The 22,020-nt window shown below is 37.4% G+C and overlaps 3 protein-coding genes across 3 annotated transcripts; 2 read left to right on the top strand and 1 right to left on the bottom strand.

Moving 5' to 3' along the window:
• Nucleotides 1–8,960: 8,960 nt before the first annotated feature.
• LOC136972468 (uncharacterized) lies at nucleotides 8,961–10,590 on the bottom strand. The gene is made up of 3 exons (XM_067267064.1): nucleotides 10,194–10,590; nucleotides 9,746–9,853; nucleotides 8,961–9,412 (listed from the first exon to the last, which is right to left on the bottom strand). Exons 1-3 carry the CDS (start codon nucleotides 10,588–10,590, stop codon nucleotides 8,961–8,963), a joined length of 957 nt encoding a protein of 318 aa, XP_067123165.1.
• A 3,022-nt stretch (nucleotides 10,591–13,612) lies between these two features.
• Nucleotides 13,613–14,899, top strand: LOC136972467 (uncharacterized). Its single transcript, XM_067267063.1, has one exon. The coding sequence runs from the start codon at nucleotides 13,613–13,615 to the stop codon at nucleotides 14,897–14,899; it is 1,287 nt and encodes a 428-aa protein (XP_067123164.1).
• Nucleotides 14,900–19,910: 5,011 nt separating this feature from the next.
• LOC136972466 (uncharacterized) lies at nucleotides 19,911–21,119 on the top strand. Its single transcript, XM_067267062.1, has one exon. It carries the CDS (start codon nucleotides 19,911–19,913, stop codon nucleotides 21,117–21,119), a length of 1,209 nt encoding a protein of 402 aa, XP_067123163.1.
• The last annotated feature ends 901 nt before the right edge of the window (nucleotides 21,120–22,020 follow it).

Raw genomic sequence — 22,020 nt, 5'->3', positions numbered from 1 at the left:
AGTACAAAACTCAGTAAATGAGTATAGTTGGTCACCTTAATACTATTAAAAAGCCATATTGCGAAGAAGAAGATGATGATGATATTATAATATCTGCAAGAATTAAAAGTAAAAATTGTAGTGACCAAATGATAGCACGTCTATTCCATTATCTAAAATGAATTTTTTATCGTAAAATAGGGACAGTGAAATTTTATTTTGTAGATATGTTGTTACTACATGATTTTTGCTTTTAATACCAAATTGCTGATGCATCAAAAGTTCTGTGTTAAATAACACTCTTTTATATTTATCATGATTAAATGTTTTTACAATAGATTTTTTAATTTACTTAGCAGTTTGTTTATTTTGTTTATCAAAAATTTAAGAATACATTTTTTGTTTTAGGGAGAAAAATTCAATTATTGGTTTTTACATCGTTTTGTCTTTAAAGTATTTTAATTTATTTTTGTTTGTAAGTAGTATATATATGACCGCCTCTGGGATAATTTTGTAAAAGTTTAACACTTTATAACTTTTATTCTAGTATCTCGCTATATTTTCGCAGGAAAGACGGCCACCAGGGGCTAAAATCGACGAATTTCGCAATAACCGCTAAATCGCCCGACCGTTTCTGAAATATTTTGTATCCCATAAGCTCGCATACCCATCAAAACCACACCCATTTTTGATGCCCCTTCGGTTATACTTTTCCGCGTGATTTAAACGCGAGTTTCTGAAATATTTTAACATTTTCTATGTATAAGAAAACTAACATTTTTTTAATATGGTACAGACTTCGAAAAACAATTCTTAGATTCCAAAAAATATAAATTAAATAAAACCGATCATTACAGTTTAATAAAATATTAGTTCTCTTTTATATAAAATTAAATGTTTTAATAATTGTATTTTTTCTGAAACTTATATTCTCGTCTGACGGCAATGCGGCGCCATCTGTTGACAAAAATATTAAATTGTGATTAAATAAATGGTTTTTTATGTCTGGAGATAAGTTTTTTATGTGGCGATAGTTTTTTTTTAAATTGGAATAAAGAACAAGGCTCTCTTTCATGGAACTTTTGTGACGCCATCTGTTGACAAAAATATTAAATATCATTTTTTAAATATTTTAATATATAATTTTTTTCTTTCAAAATTATGCGTTAAAAAAATAACAAATATCATGAACCATCGCTAATCGGATCATGCTATTTGTTATTTGGTTTTGATCAATTCTTTTATGACATATATTGTGTTCCTTAGTGTTTTTTATGTCACGATGATAATTAAATAATCGACAACTCTCTCTTTTTTACTGGAATAAAAAAACAAGATCTTTTTTTATTGAAAATAAAGAACAAAGTTTACAATGATAATATTATTTAAAAATTATACAAAATTATAAGTGTATAAATTATATTTTAAAAAATAACGATTAAGTTAAAACTTAATTTAGAAAAAGAGATTAAAAAAATTATAGTTTTTTACATATTTTCGCTAAAACATGAACAAGGGTAAAATGATAATTATCTGATATAAATTTGTTTGACAAATGTTTCTGATTGGCAATGAGTATGCATCAATTAACCTTTTAAATACGTGTCTTCCGGCTGGCATGTCATTCGGAAAATCATTTTGTTGTTAAATATTTAAAAAAACACTTCATTTTAATTGAAAAACAAATATTGTTTTAATTTTTGTGAATGCACCAAAGTTGGTTCCTAAATGGCACCTTTTCCTTCGGACAGCCAACTTTACAGGGCCTGGAAAGGTGTCTTTTCTGCATGACTTACTGTCGTGCTGGAAAGCTGCCATTCGTCGGTTAGCATCGGTTAGCGTTTAAAAATAATTTAAGAAATGAAACATGACACAACTTAAAATGAAAATAAATTTAATGAAATAAAAGTAAAGTTATAAGTAACATAAATGAAAAAATAAAATATTTACAATGAAAAAAAAATATATTTACAATGAAAAAAAATAAAATATTTACAAATATACATAATATACTATACTTTACATATTGTATAGTACATAGCTATAATCACAAAAAAATAAAAATGAAAAATATCAAAATAAAGAGATAAAAATATAAAAAAGTATAATGATAAAAAAAGCATACAAATCAGAATATAAAAATAATATAAATAAGCAATTTACATTAATACAAATTACACTTAAGTTGGAAATAATATTAAAAATTTTCTTTTGTGTGATAAATCTTAAAACAAGGGGCCGGACACATGGCCACCTGACATTGTTCACATTGATATCTTGTTTCTCGTCTAATTTTTTTTCCGTCCTTGTTCTTTTTACAACAGACAACACAACATCTAGTGGGAGCTAAAACATATATATATTTACAAAAATTTATAAAATTCAAGATTTGAAAAAATCAGAAAACTTTTTTGTATAAACATGCGTAACATATAACATACGTAACATATAACAATCTGTTATATGTTACGTAGACAGGTCTATTTTCTCAAAAAAACTGCAGCTTTCTAAATCAAAGTAGAGATAGAATATGGCCTACAGTTTACAACGCGACTAGTTTGGGGTGGGTGGTTGAAATTTGTAAATCTAGGTCAACACACATTTGTGCATCGATGGTGTATATTTGATTTTGTTTATGTTATTTATACTATTATAATAAGCAATTATTTCCTTATTATGTGAACGATTATACATGTATTATTGTTTACGTATTACGGATATATCACAATAATCCGGAAGTACTTTGTTTTTGAGAAAGACTTATGGCTGGATGATTCTGAAAAAACGTTTATAAACGTAAAACAGTATGAATATACATATAAATTTATTAAATTCAGGTAAAAATAAATCAGAATAACGATTTATGATAGTTTCTATATGTTCGTAGCAGTAGTATTAGGGAGAGAGACTCTGGAATAATTTGTTAAACTTTTAAGACTTTATAACTTTTATCGTAGTAACGCTCAACCTCCCGAGGGAAAGACATCGACCAGGGGCTAAAAATGGCAAAAACCGTTGAATCGTTCGAGCGTTTCTACGATATTTGCATTCCAAAAGCTCTCGTAGACATTAAAACCACGCCCATTTTTGTTGCCCCTTCGGATATACTTCACCGCGAAATGTGAGCGAGCGTTTTTAGAATACGCCGCAGTTATATATTTTCTTAAGAGATTTTTTTATCTCTTTACAATACGACGAGTCTTAAGAGAAACGATGTTTTAAGATTTTTTTACAATACGACGATCTCTCTCTTAAGAGAATCAATATTTTCTTTATTTAAGAGAATTAATATTATATATATATATATATATATAACTTTAATATTTAAGATATTTTTTTCGTTAAGCCAATGCCATCTGTTGGCAAAATATTAAACTTCATTTTTTTTAAAATTATTTTTCTTCGAAATTTCGAAACCGATTAAAAAAATAACAAACAGCGCGAACCGTCCGTCGCTATTCGGATCGCGCCATTTGCTATTTGGTTTTTATCGATACTTTTACGATATATATATATTTTTTCCTCTTTCTTTTATTTATTTTTATATTTTTATATATATTTTTTATTTTTTTTATATTTATATATTTTTATTTTTATAAGTTTTTTGTTTTGTTAAGCCGGCGCCATCTGTCGATAAATATGTGTCGCGACTACGATTAAATAAACGACGATAACCACGATGACATCAATTTCTTTTCTTTTTATTAGCTATTAACTACCAATGATATTAACAAAATGATGATTAACAAAATATTAAAAAAAAATGATGTAAAAAAAAATGAAGAGATCTCCGTCGAATGTGCCTAAAAAAACAATAAATATTATGTTGTATATTTATTTTTAAAAAAATTTTTATTATAAATAGTTTAAATTAAAAATTAAAAGTAGATTGTAAGGAAAATCTGCAAGAAAAAAAAAGCAGAGGGCGTTAGTCGTTCTTCTTTTTCGAAACAAAGAAGATTGTCAAACAAAGAAAGATGTCTAGTCATTGTGTCTAAAATGCAACTGTTGCTTTTAGACTTACAATTGTTTTTTAAATATAAGAGACGATCGATAGGATTAACCGATGTATCCCCAACAACCGCGAAGGTAAGAAGTTTAAGATTGAAATTATAAAAAAGCGTATTAAAAAAATTATAAAAAAAGTTAGTCGTAGAAAGCTTAAATTTATTTTAAATATTAAAAAACTAAAAGAATTTAAATTGACTTAGTGTCTAGACATTCATCTTTGTTCGTCTCGAAAAAATCTTGCGGAATATTCTTACATCTATTATTTAAAATTTATATAAAGTTTTTTTGAAAAAAACTTACCTTCTATTGGTTGTCTTCAAATAAAATTACTTTTTGGCAACCCATTTTTATTATTATTTTTTTATAGGATTCTTGGAAAATAACTACGTTCTTTTTAAAGGTTGTGTTTAAGTTTGTTATTTTGGAATATGTTTTCCCCTTATTATAAATAGTTTCTTTTTTATGCACGGTTATTATTATTTCTGATGAGATATTCAATGGAATACTAATTATAGGTTTAACAAAATAAATATTATGCTGCAATATTGTTGTTTCTGAAAATTAGCAAATACTTTTTAAAAATAATACAAGTAAAAAAATTTTACTAAAATATAAAAAGATAATTACCATTTCTGTCTAAAATTCTTTACGCTCCTTTGTTGAAGAAACATACTTGATTTTCTTCGTCGAAATTTTGTAATATCTGTACCGAATCCCATCTTTCATTTACAACATGGTTGCCACTATATAAACGATCTTCAAAATTTAGGCTATATTTAGTGTAATATTTTGTTTCTAAAATCGTCACATTCGACAGAGATTTTATCTTGGAGAGGGTTAAAAAATCGGATAAAAGCGAAAGTATTTATACTCTAGGTTTATTAATATATGCGTTCACTTTCGCTAGTCCCCATCTTAGCCTACGGCATCAAAGTCGCGTCTTATCTGTCCCTCTCTATCTTTTTACATTCTAGGTCAAAGATAGGCCTCCTAATTCAAAGTCAAGAATTCGAGGTGACCCGATTCCCACACAAAGCGACTAATGTTTTATAGTTTCAATTAAAAAACGCATTTTTTAAGTTTTTAAAAAAATTTTATTTGAGTAAACTAACGCTACATTGGTTACATTTAATGAATATATTTGGTGGTATTTTACCAAAACGAAAATTATTGCGTACAAAAGCGAATACATAGTTATCATTAAAATATTTAGTATTAGGCTGAAGAATTTTTAAGTCTTGGTTTCTCGATATTTTGTAGAGAAAAAATAAGCAAAAGTATCCGCACGTAGAGCTATACGGACCTTGGAGCGTTCTTCGATTCCAGCGCAACTCCTTGGAATTCTGTCTTATGAACTTTATAATTTTCGGGATTTTTGGCGGTAGTCCGTATGAGTCAAAATAATAACAAGTCGAATTTCGGAAAAAAAGAGCTACCCAGTGTCGTCCGGGATTTTTGCTGTTCTCCGTATTAACGATAAAGCTTCTCTTCTTTCCGATTGTTTGAGGTAATAAATCCGACGGATAAACGCCACCGAATGTCTTGCTAATTTCGGAATCATTTAACGCCAGTTTCCAGAGCATAATCGTATCCATTAGTTGTTTAGCAGTCGACGTAAATGTTTCGCAATCGATCGATTTCTATTGTATTACGATATTCTAAGAAGCATATGACGTTAACTGTTTCTGGCAAAGGTCTTTTGAACTTTAAATCGAAACTAACATTTTCATAGGTCAACACAGAGGTATGGTTTTCGGATGCCGCGCGGTCGGGAGTTAGGTCGAATACGTGGAACATGTATCCTTGAGCGTAGTCGGAATACGATATATTAGCGAATTTTCCGTAGGGAATTCCCCCTATTTCTTCGAATAATGTTGCATAGCTTCGAGCGTAAGATTCTGCGTCAAAGTCTGGACAGAACGGGTTGGGCGGGATTAAAATCGAATCTTATATAACAGAAATATAGTTTAAGTCGAATTTAATTTATATCAAAATTCCACCAATCATAAGATAAGTATTAATAAATTATTTGTAAAATTATTTACTTGACAATTTTTGTGATTCGTATGTGTCATTTGACTACTACTGACGTGAGGATTTCAAAGAGGTGTTTATTTACTTTGATAAACGTACAACCATTGCCAGACGAAAAATAACTCTGCTCCACCTGAGTGCTCGCACTTATGGAAACCCTTGTCCTCACGCGGATATATGTAAATGATACGGATTTACATTTGTCTGAGCCCGGGCAAACGCATACCCCAAAAAAGAATCATAGCAAGGGGGCTTGAACCGGAAACCTCCCGTTTGATAGGTGACCATGCTGACCACTGGACCAGGAATGCCACGGTGGGAGAAGTGAGTTGCGGCAATATTGACCCACTCTAATTTTACCCTACAAATATGATTTACCCATGACAACACCAATCTCGCAGGATTACACTCATAAAAAACATGGATAATTGTCTCATCTTTTCCACAAATAGAACATTGAGCATTACGACGCCTGTGGTATCTACGTAAATAATCTTCAGTCATTACTACGTTCAGTAGAATTCTCCACGAAGTCTCTTTCCATTCAGATGGTAGTATATTAATATTTTTCCATACAGCAATCCAATTTACATAATTTTTCTTCACACTCTCATTAGTGCATTGTTTATACAAACATATATATATTTTATTTGGTCTTATTTTACAATCATTTTGAACTATATTATCATTCTCATCTAAAATATTTTTTATATCCACCCTCCATTTTCGATATCTCTTATTATTATTCACAATGATGGGATGTTGCCTTTCCATTTTAGTTATTCTCTTTGTCATTGGACCTAAAACATATAACAACACACGAAACAAAGGATGGTCTCTTTGCTTTAAATTATTTATAAACGTCGACATTCGTAATGAGCATTCGAACATCTTTAGATCTTTAACATTTTAATTACCATTGATAGTATAACTTTTCATTACCTTCCTACTAACGGGTTCAAAAGTATTTTTCTATATAAAATTAAAAATCGGTTTTTCTAGCTTCTTAATGTTTTCCGTTTTCAGATAAGTAGCATATAATGAGTATACAATTCTTGGAATAACCAATCTATTTACAACTGCTACCCTTTCAGGCAGATATAGCCATTTGTTTTCCCATTCATTTAACGCACTTTTGATTTTATCATAGCAAAAACGTTGATTTGATGTATCTGCATTTTCCCCAATCCATACACCGAGAATCTTCATACTTTCTACTCTTTTATAATTCAGGTTGACACTATCCACATTTCCATAGAGTTTTAATAATTTAACTTTTACATAAATTTCTTTTTATACTGGTCCATATATTAAAAACATTTAATATCACATTCATTCTTTCTAAAGAGGACTTGTTTGTAGCAAAAAAACTTACATCGTCAGCATGACTTAAAAACTTAACTTTATCTCTTAAACCTGGTATAAAAATACTTCCAATAAGATGATCATTTTGAATAACTGTTAAAAAAGATTCATGTAGATCACAAACAGAATCATCGAGCAGGGGCAACTCTGTCATACCCCCGCCCTACATTCAACAGCCCTTGACATTTCATTGTTAACTGTAATGAAAGTTTTCGGTGCATCAGATAGTTGTTTCATTACTTTTATTTCATTACTATTTAACCCGTATTTACTTAATAATTTCCACAAAATTACTCTATTGACAGTGTCAAATGCTTTACACATATCAATTGAAAATATGGACAATGGTATTTGTTTGTCTACACATATTTCTGACACTAATTTCAAAAATAAGATATTACTCTGAATTGCTATTCTCGCAACACCTGCGGTTTGGGTACTCACTATCTCGGTACTAAAAACCTCAACCTTTTAGCAACAATAAAACCATAAATTTTAATAACAGAAGTAATAAAAGAGCTCGTAAAAAGAAAATAACAATATATAAATTTAAAAAAAAAATCTTTATTTATTGAAATTATATTTACAAAGGTTTTGCTTTATAAATTTATAAAAAATACTTACTTTACAATATTTAAAATAAACTAATTTCTGTTTAATAAAGAAAGTTGATAATACAATAAATCATGATGAAAAATTATAATATACAACTTAGAATGGATACTGAAAAAAAATAAAATCAGATTTATTAAAAAATAAAATTATGATGATGTTATTCGACAAAAGCCAAAACAAAGCAAAACAAAATTTTGACGCTAATTAAACTAAAAAAAGCCAATATGGCAACCGTGGATCGAAGGGATTACGGATGGAGTTCTAAAGGTGAATTAACAACTTACGGGAAACCTACTTTTGGAAGTCATATGGTAGACTTAATTTCGTAGGTAATGAGAAATATAAAAACCACATTAGTTCCTGTTGTTTTTAACGAGTTTTGGGACAGTTTAAAGAAAATAAACATTCCTAAAGTGTGGATTGGAAACAGAAGTTTGGCAACATTACCTGAAAAAAACGGTGTCAACCAGCATAGGTTGAGACTCTTGAAGAAATTTTCTCTCCAAGACTATTTCACCAGTTGAAAAATTCTAAGAGAAAGAAAAATTCAGAATGAAAAAACTTTTGAAATCGATATACTATAATCATAAATGTCCAGTATCTCTTGGTGGTATAAATTAGTTAAAGAATATAATTTACTGAAATCTGTTGTTAAAAAATGGCTACGTTCTCAAATGACTTGTACGCTTCATGAACCTATAAGAATTAAATATTTGCAATGAAAACCAAAAGTTTTTATCTTAATGACTTATGGCAAGCCAATTTAATTGTATTAAAACAATTTTCTAGATTTAATAATGGAGTAAAATACTAACTGTAATCAATGTACAGGGTGTGGTGCCAAAATCCGGACAAATTACACATGTTTTTCAAACATATTTCTTATTGAAAAAATGAAAAGGTTTACAAATTTTTTTAAATCACATTGTTTGCAATGTCATACAGAATACATTTATTCAATATAGCCCCCATCCTGCTTGAATGACAGCCTCTATTCTCGGTGTGAATCGTGCGCATGCGCGCTTTAATGTTTCACGGTCGATATTGGTGAATGCCGCATCAATAGCAGCTCTCAACGATGTGATGTTTGCATGTCTGGTCTTGTTTGTGACCCTTTCAACTACGCTCCATATGTAGAAGTCCAGAGGATTTAAATCTGGGCTGTTGGGAGGCCAGAATTCTTTTGACCAAAACATGACAACGTTATTTGACAACCAATTTTGCACCAAATGACTTGTGTGGGCGGGCGCACCATCCTGCTGGAAAACATATGGCTTTCCAGATGACACAGTTACCATCCATGGCTTCACTACATTTGACAGAGCATGCAAATAAACATCTTTTGTGACATTTTCTCCTTTGTTAAAGAAATACGGTGGCATGACATCACCCTCACTGGACACAACACCTAGCACATGAACATTCGCCGGAAATTTCGTTTTTGCAATAACGGGGACATCTTCTGGGTCGTGGGCAAGCCATCGGTCATTTCTTCAATTGATTTTCACATCAACAGTAAAAATTTTCTCGTCAGAAAAAAATCTGAGTCGTCCGGCAGCATTGTTTTTTAAGGAACACAAAAGCAGGTTACAGCGTTCAACTCGCTTTGTCCTGGCAGCTTCAGAAAGCATCTGTCTCACTTTAATTGTGTAAGACTTGTAGCGGAGGTCCTCCTCAACGATTCTACGCATAGTTTTCTCGCTCGCACCAACAACCGACGACAATTTTTGGATTGACTGACCTGGATCCTCAAAAATCAGCTCCTGAGCCCGTTGAATGATTTCAGGGGTTCTGACAATGCGCTCCTTCGAGTGAATTTTCCTTGCCGGTGTTGCAAAACCTTCAACAACTGAGTTCAACATTACAACATACAATAAAAGAGTATTAAAAACTATTTACATCACAATTGTCTAGCTTGAAAATGCATGACCGGTTACTTGAATGGTACATAGGTGGTGGAGAAATTATCCACCACCTTTACATCAAGATTCTTCTTGCGAAGGTCCAGAGCTCATTGGAAATGTCTTTATTCCTTATCAGAGTATACAGCTCTAGAGTGCACAAGTTTGTCTTTAGCTGGTGTAATAAGCTTAACTCTGTTCTTTCTCGTTCATATTTGTAGCAATCCAGGAGTAAGTGTTCTTGGATGTCTTCTTGGAAGTGTTCTTGGATATCTTGGATGTCATTACTGCAGTCGCAGTTGTCACTTCTTCGTTTGCCTATCTTCTTAAGGTAAGCATTGGTGTTACCGTGACCTGTTAATACTTGGCATGTTAAATGGTCAACTTGGAGCCAGCTTAGGTCTTTTAGCCGCTCTTGTATGCTTGGCAATAGCCAGTAGGTGTGCCTACCCTTCTCGGAATAAGTCCATTGATCTTGCCAATCAGTTATGGTTTCTTCGCAGGCGAGTCTTTTGATGCCCGAGATTGGTATTTTGTTGTGAGTCACCACCATGCTTTGCGCTGCCTCTTTGGCCAAGAGGTCTGCGCGCTCGTTTTTTGTTATGCTGCTATAGGCCTTTATCCATCGAACTTTTATATGATTATCACTCTGATTTATTAAGTTCTTGATGTTAAGAGCAGTCATGTTGGTATCGGTGTACTGCTGCAGAGTGCAAAGTGCCGATCTGCTGTCGGTGTTAACTATTATGAGACTAGTAGTTTGGATTGCTGTTGCTTATTCAATTGCCTTCATTATGGCATACAGTTCAGCCTGATAGACTGAGCATAAGTCGTTTAGTCTGTATTGTTCAGTGTGTATCTCCACGCCTTCTTCTTTTGCCGTGAATGCTGCTCCTACACATCCTTCCACCTTCGAGCTGTCCGTAAACAGCTTTATCTTTCCCTGTTCCTCTTCCTCGGCCATTTTGATGGCTTTCTGTTCGTAAGGTATGGGAAGCATGTCCGCAGTCGGACTTAGGTCTATGTCGTCTGCTGTGTAATTTTCTTCCGGCCACTTTGACATTGAGGCCCTTTCTACAGCGATATAGGGCCGCTTTCTCTCTGAGTATCAGGTCTATGGGCGGAGTTTCTGCAATTACTTGAAGTGCGTCTGTAGACGCTGTGTGGTAGGCTCTTGTCAATCGTAATAACGCACACCTTTGGGCAGTTCTAAGTTTCCTTCTGATTACTTTTTTTTCGGCCGCTTCATACCAGGCGGCTGCGGCGTACGTAATTTTTGAGATAAATGCTCCTTTATAGATTATTTCTACTGCTTCTCTATTTAGTCCCCAGTTGGACTTGGCCACTCTGGCGAGGGCGTTAAACATGTTTACACATTTGTGCTTTGTTGCTTCGGTGTGTGGAAGCCAGGTAAGCCTATTTTCGAGTATGACTTCAAGATATTGGAGTTTGTTTCTATCTTGATCATCTTATCACCCAATTTTATTGTTGGACAACTTTTGTACAGGTCAGGAGTGTGGCCTCTCGAAAAAACGGTAGCTTTCGTCTTCTTGGCGTTAAAGTACAGTTTGATATCTTCGCCTTTTTGTTTAACGGTACCAAGCACATGATTTCCTATCCGCTCTATCTCCCTGCGGGAGTCAGCTCCATAGATTCAGATGGTATCATTGTGTGGGCGCCGGGAGACGGACAATGTCTCGTTTCTCCTTTTTGTCGGCTAACAGGTCTGTGACACCTGCCCACGTCAAGATGGCGTGGGGATGAGTTACGTGTTATGCGTTACGTGAGTGGAGGAAGTGGATGGGTTTGACGGTAGAGTGGTGGATGATAATATTCGAATAAAGGACACGAATAAAACAATAACAAGGATTTATTAAGACTGACATAATCGATACCTTGATTACTATTACTACTGACATAATCGATACCAGTTGGGCGAGTTATAGTCGCCAGAGCGCGTCTTCGCGGAGGGAGAGTTCACACGATTTTGGGGTCATACCTCGTAATTGAAGTTGGTTGGAAGACTGGTCAAGTAGTCGTCGGGTTCTTTCGACTTCAGCGTGCACGCACCTTGTCTTATCGACACTACAGAATTGCCCCCCTTTTCATCCCTCGTCGCCCTTTTATTGAGGTGGTCACGTTGTTCGGGCCCACTAATCCGCATCTTTTGTTGGTTGTTCCTTCTGTTGCAATTTCTTTTCCTTTTGATTCACATCCCTTTTCCTGCCACCCGCGCAAAAAAAGGATGTCTTACTACCGGCAAACTTCTGGTGGGTCCGAATTCTCACACCACCTTGGCCTTTCCAACATTGAAGCTGTCCCTGGAGGGGCAGGTTCGATTTTTGTTTTGGTTGCCTGGGGGGTCCATGAAAAGGGCTTTGTCTCTCCCTCCCGAGTGCCTTACTGGGTGATGTTAACAATATAAAGTACCGGTGGCGTTAACAATATTCATTAGTTCCGCGACAATCACAGAATATTAGGCGCGCGGAATAACAATATGGTAGGTTAGACCACACCCGGAGGGGTTGGTCAACATGAATGTCGGTCCCAGAAGTAGAATTCCTGAGCGGACACGTGGCGTTGACGTAGATTCTTTCTGTCATTGAGTTCAAGGGTAGAGTTCAAAGTCTGGAGTAGTGGATAGGTCTTGCCGTTAAGATGCATTCGTTGACCTGTCGGGCTCGCTGGTTGGAGTGTAGAAGATGGATCCTGGATAGGAACCGGATAGCTGGAGTAATCAGATGAGTAAAAATTTGCATAGTTCGTTATAAGGTGGCAGTGTCGCCGGGCGTTGATCTCGGTGGGTTGATTGTCTTAGTCCGTTGTCAGGGTGAAGGTCGTTCTATCTGTTACTGATAAAAGTCAGTTATTAACAGTTATTTAATTCGAACAGTTAATCTAATCCGGCTTGAGGTATAACATTTACATCAATATATTAGGGGGTACTCTCTCTCAGTGTGATAGGATTATAAAATCCGGACTTATGCTAAGACATTCTTATAGTTAAAGCTCGTTAACTAAACATTTAATATCTGACTAAGTAAATATCGTATATAACTGGATATAGAGGATTATAATATAATAGATATAGGTGTATATATATATAATATGTAAAGTAGGATTACAATATAATATGTATAATAAGGTTGGAATACAAGTTGAACAAAGGCATCCAAAATGGCGGTGTTAATATGTTTGAACAATGGACCGTTGGTGAGGTTGGGTGGGATCGCCCCGGGGTGCTTCCTGTAAGGGAGGGTCACTTCCCAGACGCGAGTTAGCTTCCTTTTCTTGAAGACGGATTCTTTCTAATCGAGTTTCTTGCGGTTGGTCCCCTTGATGTGGGTTTCTGTCCGTGGTGAGGGGACCTCCCAGAGATGGTTTAGTATCTCTTCTTTACCATCCCTGGGATCTGAACGCCCACCCACGTGTTTGCCGTGCGTGGTGGCCCGTATGCCGGAAAGGGGGATCCTGGTAGTTGAGGGGCAACATACCGTCCCCAACACACTGCTTTGGCCCCTGCTTCGGATAAACGGGAGGCTCAAATCAGGCTCCGTTTGAGTCAATCGGCTGGTCGTTGAGTCATTGTTGACCTCGGCTTGGAGTCAACCGATCGATGCAGACCGGGCAGACACGTCAGACAAGGTGTGCTTTTCTCGACTGCATTGTGAGGGTATAGCTCCTGGGAAACCCTGGTGCGACGGTCTATGGGAGTCTCCCATGTGACGGCATCCCCTTGTTGGGCCCCATGGTGGGTGGGGTCACCAGAAGCTGAATGTTTTACTTTTAATCATGGATTCCTCAAAATAAAAGATCCGAAAGAGCGAAAAAATTTAAAAATTTCCAGTACCCCAGCGTACTTAATAGTACACGCAACTGGTGACAAACCCTTATCTAAAGCTTCTCCTTTTCTCATTCAAAAATTGTTCCAGTCGACTATTGGAGATTTGAAAAAAATTCAGAAATTAAGATCAGGTGATTTACTGGTGGAAACATCCTCCCCACAACAATCTGCAAAACTTCTAGAAACAAAGACCCTGGGAGAAATGGAAGTCACTGTCACACCACACGGAAGTCTAAACTCATCACGTGGTGTGATATCTGAAATTGATCTGATGTCTGAAGACGAATCAGATATTCAGATTGGTCTTTCAGATCAAGGTGTCGTTGCTGTCCGGCGCATTTCAATTCGTCGAGACGGCAAGTTGATACCAACAAAACACTTGATTCTTACTTTCAGCAAACCAACATTGCCATCCTTTATAACAGCAGGATATCTACGTTGCTCAGTCCGTCCATATATCCCAAATCCGCTGCGTTGTTTCAAATGCCAGCGATTTGGACACTCACAAACATCCTGCCGAGGAAAAAGCGCATGTGCACAGTGTGGGACTGAGGGTCACGACAGTACAGAATGTAAAAGTACCCCATGCTGTGTGAACTGTAAAGATGCCCATCCTGCTTACTCCCGGAAATGCCCTGCATGGCAGAGAGAAAAAGAAATACAGCGTGTAAAAACAGTCAACAACTTACCCTACCCAGAGGCACGTCGCATGGTCACTTCAAGTGCACCACCGAAACAAAAAACATTTGCTGCTGCTCTGAAATCCACAAAGACATGTGAAGTTCAGACAGACATTTCTGTTTCCCCAAAGGAATCTCTCACTTGCCATGCAAAATGTTTACATATCCCTTCAAAAGAAACAGTAGAAAATGACAATACAAAACAAAAAACACCCCTACCTAAAACAGGGGTGATAACAAGAAACCTGGGTTCAAAAAAGGCTAGTAAGAACCCATTAAACAAACAGAGAGTGAAAGCAGCTCTCTCTAAATCTAAAAAATCAGAGGCTCAGTCTGTGAGCGAGTTCTCTGATATCTCTGATGAAGAGAATAATGTGGAGGTAACAAAACCAATGTCACCTCCAAAAGAGAGACCGCCTGTTAAATTAAAGAGGGATACCCTCGCAAAGAATGCTGCCTCAACCACATAATGGATTATAAAATAATCCAATGGAACTGTCGTGGTTTCCGCAACAACTTTTCTGACGTTAAACACTTGACATCACCTACCACATCTCTCTGCGTGGCACTCCAGGAAACACATCTAAAACCTGGAGAAAAAATTTCTTTAAAAGGATTTGATCTTTACCGTAAGGATGATGATAGCCACACCCGCGCCAGTGGAGGTGTGGCTGTACTGGTTTCAAACCGCATCCCGTCCTTACCGGTACAAATAACAACAGAGCTGCAAGCTGTGGCAGTCAGAATTTCAATTGGAGTAACTGTCACAGTTTGTTCCATATACTTGCCACCAGATGTCAGAGTCAATGAGGATGAATTGGATGACTTGGTTGAACAGCTGCCAACTCCGTTTCCTTCTACTTGGTGATTTCAATGGTCACAATCCAATGTGGGGCAGTCACGACATCAATTGTCGAGGCAGAGCCATTGAAAGATTCATAGGTAATCACCAACTATATTTATTTAATACTGGAGAAGTGACATACTTCCACGCCCCAACAAGAACATTTACTGCCATTGATTTGACATTAGCTAGTCCAAATCTGTTTTCAGCGTTTACATGGGAGGTTGGATCTAATCCACTTTCCAGTGACCACTTCCCAATATTTTTAAAATATAGAGGCAGAGAAAGCTGTGAAACAGCCCGTCCACCACGCTGGAAATTTGAAACGGCAGATTGGCCTGCATTTTCCTCTTTGGCTAACATCACTGAGGAAATGGTCAATACTGCTGATATCAATGATGCAGTAGAAGTTGTCACTTCCAGTATTATTCAGGCAGCCGAAAAAACAATGGGGAAAACGTCAACCAGATATCCAAAACATCCGAAACCATGGTGGGATCAGAATTGTGAGGCAGCATTTAAAAAACAAAAGAAAGCATGGGGGATTTTCAGAAGATACCCCACTGCTGAGAATTTGATAGCTTTTAAAAAAGCAAAGGCAAATGCCAGAAAAATAAGAAGGCAAAGCCAAAGGGATTCTGGAGGAAGTATGTATCTAGCATAACATCTTCCACCAGCTCAAAAGCGGTCTGGGATAAAATCCATAAAATTAATGGGAAATATGCTTCTCACTCTCTGTCCATGCTGGAAAATAATGGCACAATAATCAGTGACATAAAAGGTATTGCTGATTTGTTGGGTGAAACATTTTCGTCTTCATCCAGCAATATTATGTATACAAAGGATTTTCAGGCTTATAAAGTCAAACTGAAAAACAATATCTAAACTTCCACTCCCCATCTAATGAGGAATATAATGTGCCATTCAGCAGAATAGAACTATGTACAGCAATCTCTCGCTCGGGGAATACTGCTGTAGGGCCGGATAAAATCCATTACAGCATGATTAAAAATCTGTCAGACAATTCCCTTAGTAACCTTCTGAATCTGTTTAACAGAATATGGACAGAATGTATTTTCCCTGACTCTTGGAGGCTATCAATTATTATTCCCATTCCCAAGCCAGGTAAAGACTGCAAGAATCCCTCTAATTACAGACCAATTTCTCTGACTAGTTGTCTCTGCAAACTTTTCGAGAGAATGGTAAACAGACGCCTGATGTTCCTCCTAGAGGAAAAGAACTACTTTTCACCACATCAGAGTGGATTTCGTAGGAACAGAAGTACCACAGACAATTTAGTAAACCTTGAAACATCTATACGCGAAGCGTTTGTTAGACGACAGCACTTAGTGTCTGTGTTTTTCGATATAGAGAAGGCTTATGATCGCTGCTGGCGATATGGAATACTCCGTGATCTGCATGAATTTGGACTGCGGGGTAATCTGCCAATTTTTATAAAAAACTTCTTGCAGAATCGAAGATTCCAAGTTAGGATGGGCAACACTTTGTCTAGGCCTTTCACACAAGAAGAGGGTGTTCCTCAAGGTTCTATTCTGAGTGTGACTCTGTTCCTAATCAAAATTAATAGCATAGCTAAGTGTCTTCCTTCCAGTGTGAAACACTCTTGTATGTGGATGACTTTCAGATCTCCTGTCAGTCTACTAACATGAGTTTTATTGAAAGACAACTGCAAACCTCCCTAAATCGCATAGACAATTGGTCCAAGATCAATGGTTTTACTTTTAATGCAGAGAAGACCTCGTGCATCCACTTTTGCCGAAGGCGTGGTTTGCACCTGGACCCTGAAATTCACCTAAATGGGGTTAAAATCCCAATGGTCAATGAAGCAAAATTTTTGGGTGTCGTGTTTGACCATAAATTGACGTTCTTGCCACACTTGCGCAATTTGAAGAGTAGATGTTTAAAATCTCTGAACCTTTTAAAGGTATTATGCTGCTCATCCTGGGGAGCAGACAAATGTTCGATGCTCAGGATATATAGAGCCCTCGTTCGCTCTAAGCTGGATTATGGATGTGTTGTTTATGGCTCTGCGCGAGAATCTACTCTTCGGATGCTGGATCCAATCCACCATCAAGCATTGCGTTTGTGCACTGGTGCATTTCGAACTTCTCCTATTCAAAGTTTGTACGTGGATGCTTATGAGCCTCCACTATCTCTCAGGAGAGAGCAGTTGTCTTTGTTCTATTACATTAAACAGAAATCTCTGGCTAAACCTTCAGTTTATTGTAGAGTATCAGATACTCAGCTGAAAAGATTATTTACAGCTCGCCCAAGTTGTGTCCCTACATTTGACATTAGAATGGAGAATGTAAGCAGCACGATTGACCTGGACACAAGCAACATTTCACAGGTCGAGGTCGATAATATATCACCTTGGTCAACTCCTGTGATTAATGTTGACTTTAGCTTAAAGCAGTTTCCTAAGGAATCCACCCCGGACTACATCTATAGGCAGCACTTTGCAGAAATTCAACACTACGACAGGAATTTAATTCCTATTTATACTGATGGATCGAAATCGGTTGATTACGTTGGCTCAGCCTTTGTCTGCCAGGATGAGATCGTGGCAGAACAAATTGCATCGAATTCTTCCATCTTTACTGCAGAGTTGCAGGCTATTTACCTAGCCTTAAAATATATAATTAGTAAAGGTCATCATCGCTGTGTTATTTACACTGACTCAGTTAGTGCACTTCAGGCTTTGATCTCACATGAACCTAGTTCTCACTCTATAGTGATTAAAATTCGCAAACTGTTTTGCCATCTTATTGCGAGTAATATTTTTGTAAAATTTTGTTGGGTCCCAGGCCATGTAGGTATAAGAGGGAATGAAGAAGCTGACGCAGCTGCAAAGTCAGCAAGTCCTCCTCAGCATACAATGTTTATTGAAGGAGGTGACTTGAAGCTAGTCGTTAAAAAACGACTAGCAGAGAGATGGCAAAATGTGTGGAACGCACAAGTCCACAATAAACTTTACGAGATCAAGCCTATAATAGAAAATTGGACACACAACAAACAGTATGACAGGAGATCTGAGGTCATTCTTACTCGTTTGAGAATTGGACATACTCGACTGACTCATCAATACCTTCTGACGGGTGATGACCAGCCTGTGTGTCAGTATTGCAATTGTACTGTAAGCGTTAAGCACATACTGAGCAATTGCACTGCCTCTGAAAGGATTCGTAGGCAGCATTTTGGAAATGCAAGTTTTAAAGAGATTTTGGGCCAGAGGCCAAATGTTGATAAATTACTGAACTTTTTAAAAGTTACAAATATTTATAAACAGATTTAGTTGTTTGTTTGTTTTATATTTACACCTTGTTACTATATATATTTTAATTGTTATTTATTTTTGTTATCGGTTCTATGTTATTTGTTTTTTTTGTTGTTTTATTTTGTTCTATTTTATTCTATTTATTATTGTTATTTATTTATGTATTTATTTATACCATGTGTTGTGGCGCAGCTTGGCTTGTGTTGCCTTTGTGCCAAAAAACTGTTACCAACCAACCAACTTTGCGGTTGGTGTCGGCTCGCCGGAGGTTGTTGTCGGCGGCGTATGACGGCTCAGAAAATATAGATGATGCCAATTAAAATTATTGCAGCACCAAGACAACTAGTAAGTATGGTGACTGTATGTCCATAGGAGGCGGGAGCGGGTGTTGACGTCATTTGCAACAAGTGGTTGAGATCATACTTGACGTTAGATAAGGATCGGTCGGCTACCCGGATGTCGTAGTCCGTAGACGATGTTAGTCTCTAGTGTGTTGCCGGGTCCTTAAGATGGTTCTGAAGAAGTTGAATTTTTGTGTAGTGAAGAATCTGGTCGATTTGTGGAATGATCAATTGGTGGGCCAGCTGGAGTGACATAGTTGATTGGCCTCGAAACTGTGAGATGAGTATAACTTCGGGCAAATAGTTAGTGCATGCACCTGGAAGATTGATAATTCTGGTGTTATTTAATTTTTGTGTTGTGGATACGAAGGGCGTCTTCTGACGCCTATTAGGGCATCTAATATAGTTAGTGTGAGAGGCTCCAGAGTGGAATAGATCCACGCCCTGGGTAGATTTAGTTTTTTGAAAATCGGCGAATATTTGAGGACGATCTATTGATTACACAGGTCTTTGACCTGCTGTTCAGTCCCTCTGAATAGCCCCTCGATGTGGGTTCCTGTCCGTGGTGAGGGGACCTCCCAGAGATGGTTTAGTAACTCTTCTTTACCATCCCTGGGATCTGAACGCCCACCCACGTGTTTGCCGTGCGTGGTGACCCGTATGCCGGAAAGGGGGATCCTGGTAGTTGAGGGGCAACATACCGTCCCCAACACACTGCTTTGGCCCCTGCTTCGGATAAACGGGAGGCTCAAATCAGGCTCCGTTTGAGTCAATCGGCTGGTCGTTGAGTCATTCTTGACCTCGGCCTGGAGTCAACCGATCGATGCAGACCGGGCGGACATATCAGACAAGGTGTGCTCTTCTCGACTGCATTGTGAGGGTATAGCTCCTGGGAAACCCTGGTGTGACGGTCTATGGGATCCTCTCATGTGACGGCATCCCCTTGTTGGGCCCCATGGTGGGTGGGGTCACTAGGAGCTGAATATCTAATCTTAAATATGGATTCTAAAACCCCAAAAAATCCAGACATGCCAAAAAATACAAATCAAAACATTTCCAGCCAGCCATGCTACTTGATAGTGCATGCTACTGGAGAAAAACCTCTGTCAAAATGCTCCCCTTTCTTGATCCAGAAGTTATTCGAATCAACCATTGGGCATCTGAAGAAAACACAGAAATTGAGGTCAGGAGACCTACTTGTAGAAACTGCCTCACCTCAACAATCGGCAAAACTTTTAGCTACTAAGAATTTAGGAGAAATTGAAGTGACAGTCACACCACATGGAAGTTTGAATTCATCACGTGGTGTGATATCTGAGATCGATCTGATGTCTGAAGATGAATCAGATATCCAGATCGGTCTTTCAGACCAAGGCGTCACTGCTGTCCGACGCATCTCCATTCGTCGGGATGGCAAGTTGATTCCTACAAAACATCTTATTCTGACATTTAATAAACCGACTTTGCCATCTGTTATTACAGCTGGTTATCTACGCTGCCCAGTTCGCCCATATGTTCCAAATCCGCTGCGTTGCTTTAAATGCCAGCGATTTGGACATTCACAAACATCTTGCCGAGGGAAAAGCGTATGCGCACAGTGTGGGACGGAAGGTCACGAGAGTACCGAATGTAAAACTACCCCATGCTGTGTGAACTGCAAGGATGCCCATCCTGCCTACTCCCGAAAATGCCCTGCATGGCAGAGAGAGAAAGAGATCCAGCGAGTGAAAACAGTCAACAACGTACCTTACCCAGAGGCTCGCCGCATGGTCACTTCAAGTGCACCACTGAAGCAGAAGACCTATGCTGCTGTCTTGAAATCCACAAACACTTGTGCAGTTCAAACAGATATCTCTGTCTCTCCAAGTGAATCCTTTACACGCCATGCGAAATGTTTAATACTGCCATCTACCCAAACACCAGAAAAAGAGAGCAAGAAGATCAAAACACCCCTACCTAAAACAGGGGTAATAACAAGAAATGTGGGTTCTAAAAAGGCTAATAAGAACCCACTAAACAAACAGAGAGTGAAAGCAGCTCTCTCTAAAGCTAAAAAATCAGAGACTCAGTCTGTGAGCGAGTTCTCTGATATCTCTGATGAAGAGAATAATGTGGAGGTAAAAAAACCAATGTCACCTCCAAAAGAGAGACCGCCTGTTAAATTAAAGAGGGATACCCTCGCAAAGAATGCTGCCTCAACCACATAATGGATTATAAAATAATCCAATGGAACTGTCGTGGTTTCCGCAACAACTTCTCTGACGTTAAACATTTGACATCATCTACCACATCTCTCTGCGTGGCACTCCAGGAAACACATCTAAAACCTGGAGAAAAAATTTCTTTAAAAGGATTTGATCTTTACCGTAAGGATGATGATAGCCACACCCGCGCTAGTGGAGGTGTGGCTGTACTGGTTTCAAACCGCATCCCTTCCTTACCAGTACAAATAAGAACAGAACTGCAAGCTGTGGCAGTCAGAATTTCAATTGGAGTAACTGTCACAGTTTGTTCCATATACTTGCCACCAGATGTCAGAGTCAATGAAAATGAATTGGATGACTTGGTTGAACAACTGCCGACTCCGTTTATTCTACTTGGTGATTTCAATGGCCACAATCCAATGTGGGGCAGTCCCGACATTAACCGTCGAGGCAGGGCCATTGAGAGATTTATAGGCAATCACCAACTGTATTTATTTAATACTGGAGAAGTGACATACTTCCACGCCCCAACACGAACATTTACTGCCATTGATTTGACATTAGCTAGTCCAAATCTGTTTTCAGCGTTTACATGGGAGGTTGGATCTAATCCACTTTCCAGTGACCACTTTCCAATATTTTTAAAATATAGAGGCAGAGGAAGCTGTGAAACAGCCCGTCCACCACGCTGGAAATTTGAAACGGCAGATTGGCCTGCATTTTCCTCTTTGGCTAATATCACTGAGGAAATGGTCAATACTGCCGATATCAATGATGCAGTAGAAGTTGTCACTTCCAGTATTATTCAGGCAGCCGAAAAAACAATGGGGAAAACGTCAACCAGATATCCAAAACATCCGAAACCATGGTGGGATGAGAATTGCGAGGTAGCATTTAAAAAGCA

Source organism: Centruroides vittatus, unplaced genomic scaffold (assembly GCF_030686945.1).
Source record: "Centruroides vittatus isolate TY-2023 unplaced genomic scaffold, ASM3068694v2 contig_291, whole genome shotgun sequence".
In the NCBI taxonomy this organism is placed as follows: Eukaryota; Metazoa; Arthropoda; class Arachnida; order Scorpiones; family Buthidae; genus Centruroides; species Centruroides vittatus.
Note: the sequence above shows the minus strand (reverse complement) of the source record. Positions and strands in the feature narration are given on the sequence as shown.

Coding starts and splice junctions, on each gene's coding strand:
- LOC136972468 (XM_067267064.1), bottom strand. CDS start 10,590: ATGACTGCTCTTAACATCAAGAACTTAATAAATCAGAGTGATAATCAT. Junction 9,854..10,193: donor AAGTGACAACTGCGACTGCA/GTAATGACATCC, acceptor TGTTGAACTCAG/TTGTTGAAGGTTTTGCAACA. Junction 9,413..9,745: donor GCTGATTTTTGAGGATCCAG/GTCAGTCAATCC, acceptor TTCATGTGCTAG/GTGTTGTGTCCAGTGAGGGT.
- LOC136972467 (XM_067267063.1), top strand. CDS start 13,613: ATGGGAGTCTCCCATGTGACGGCATCCCCTTGTTGGGCCCCATGGTGG.
- LOC136972466 (XM_067267062.1), top strand. CDS start 19,911: ATGGATTCTAAAACCCCAAAAAATCCAGACATGCCAAAAAATACAAAT.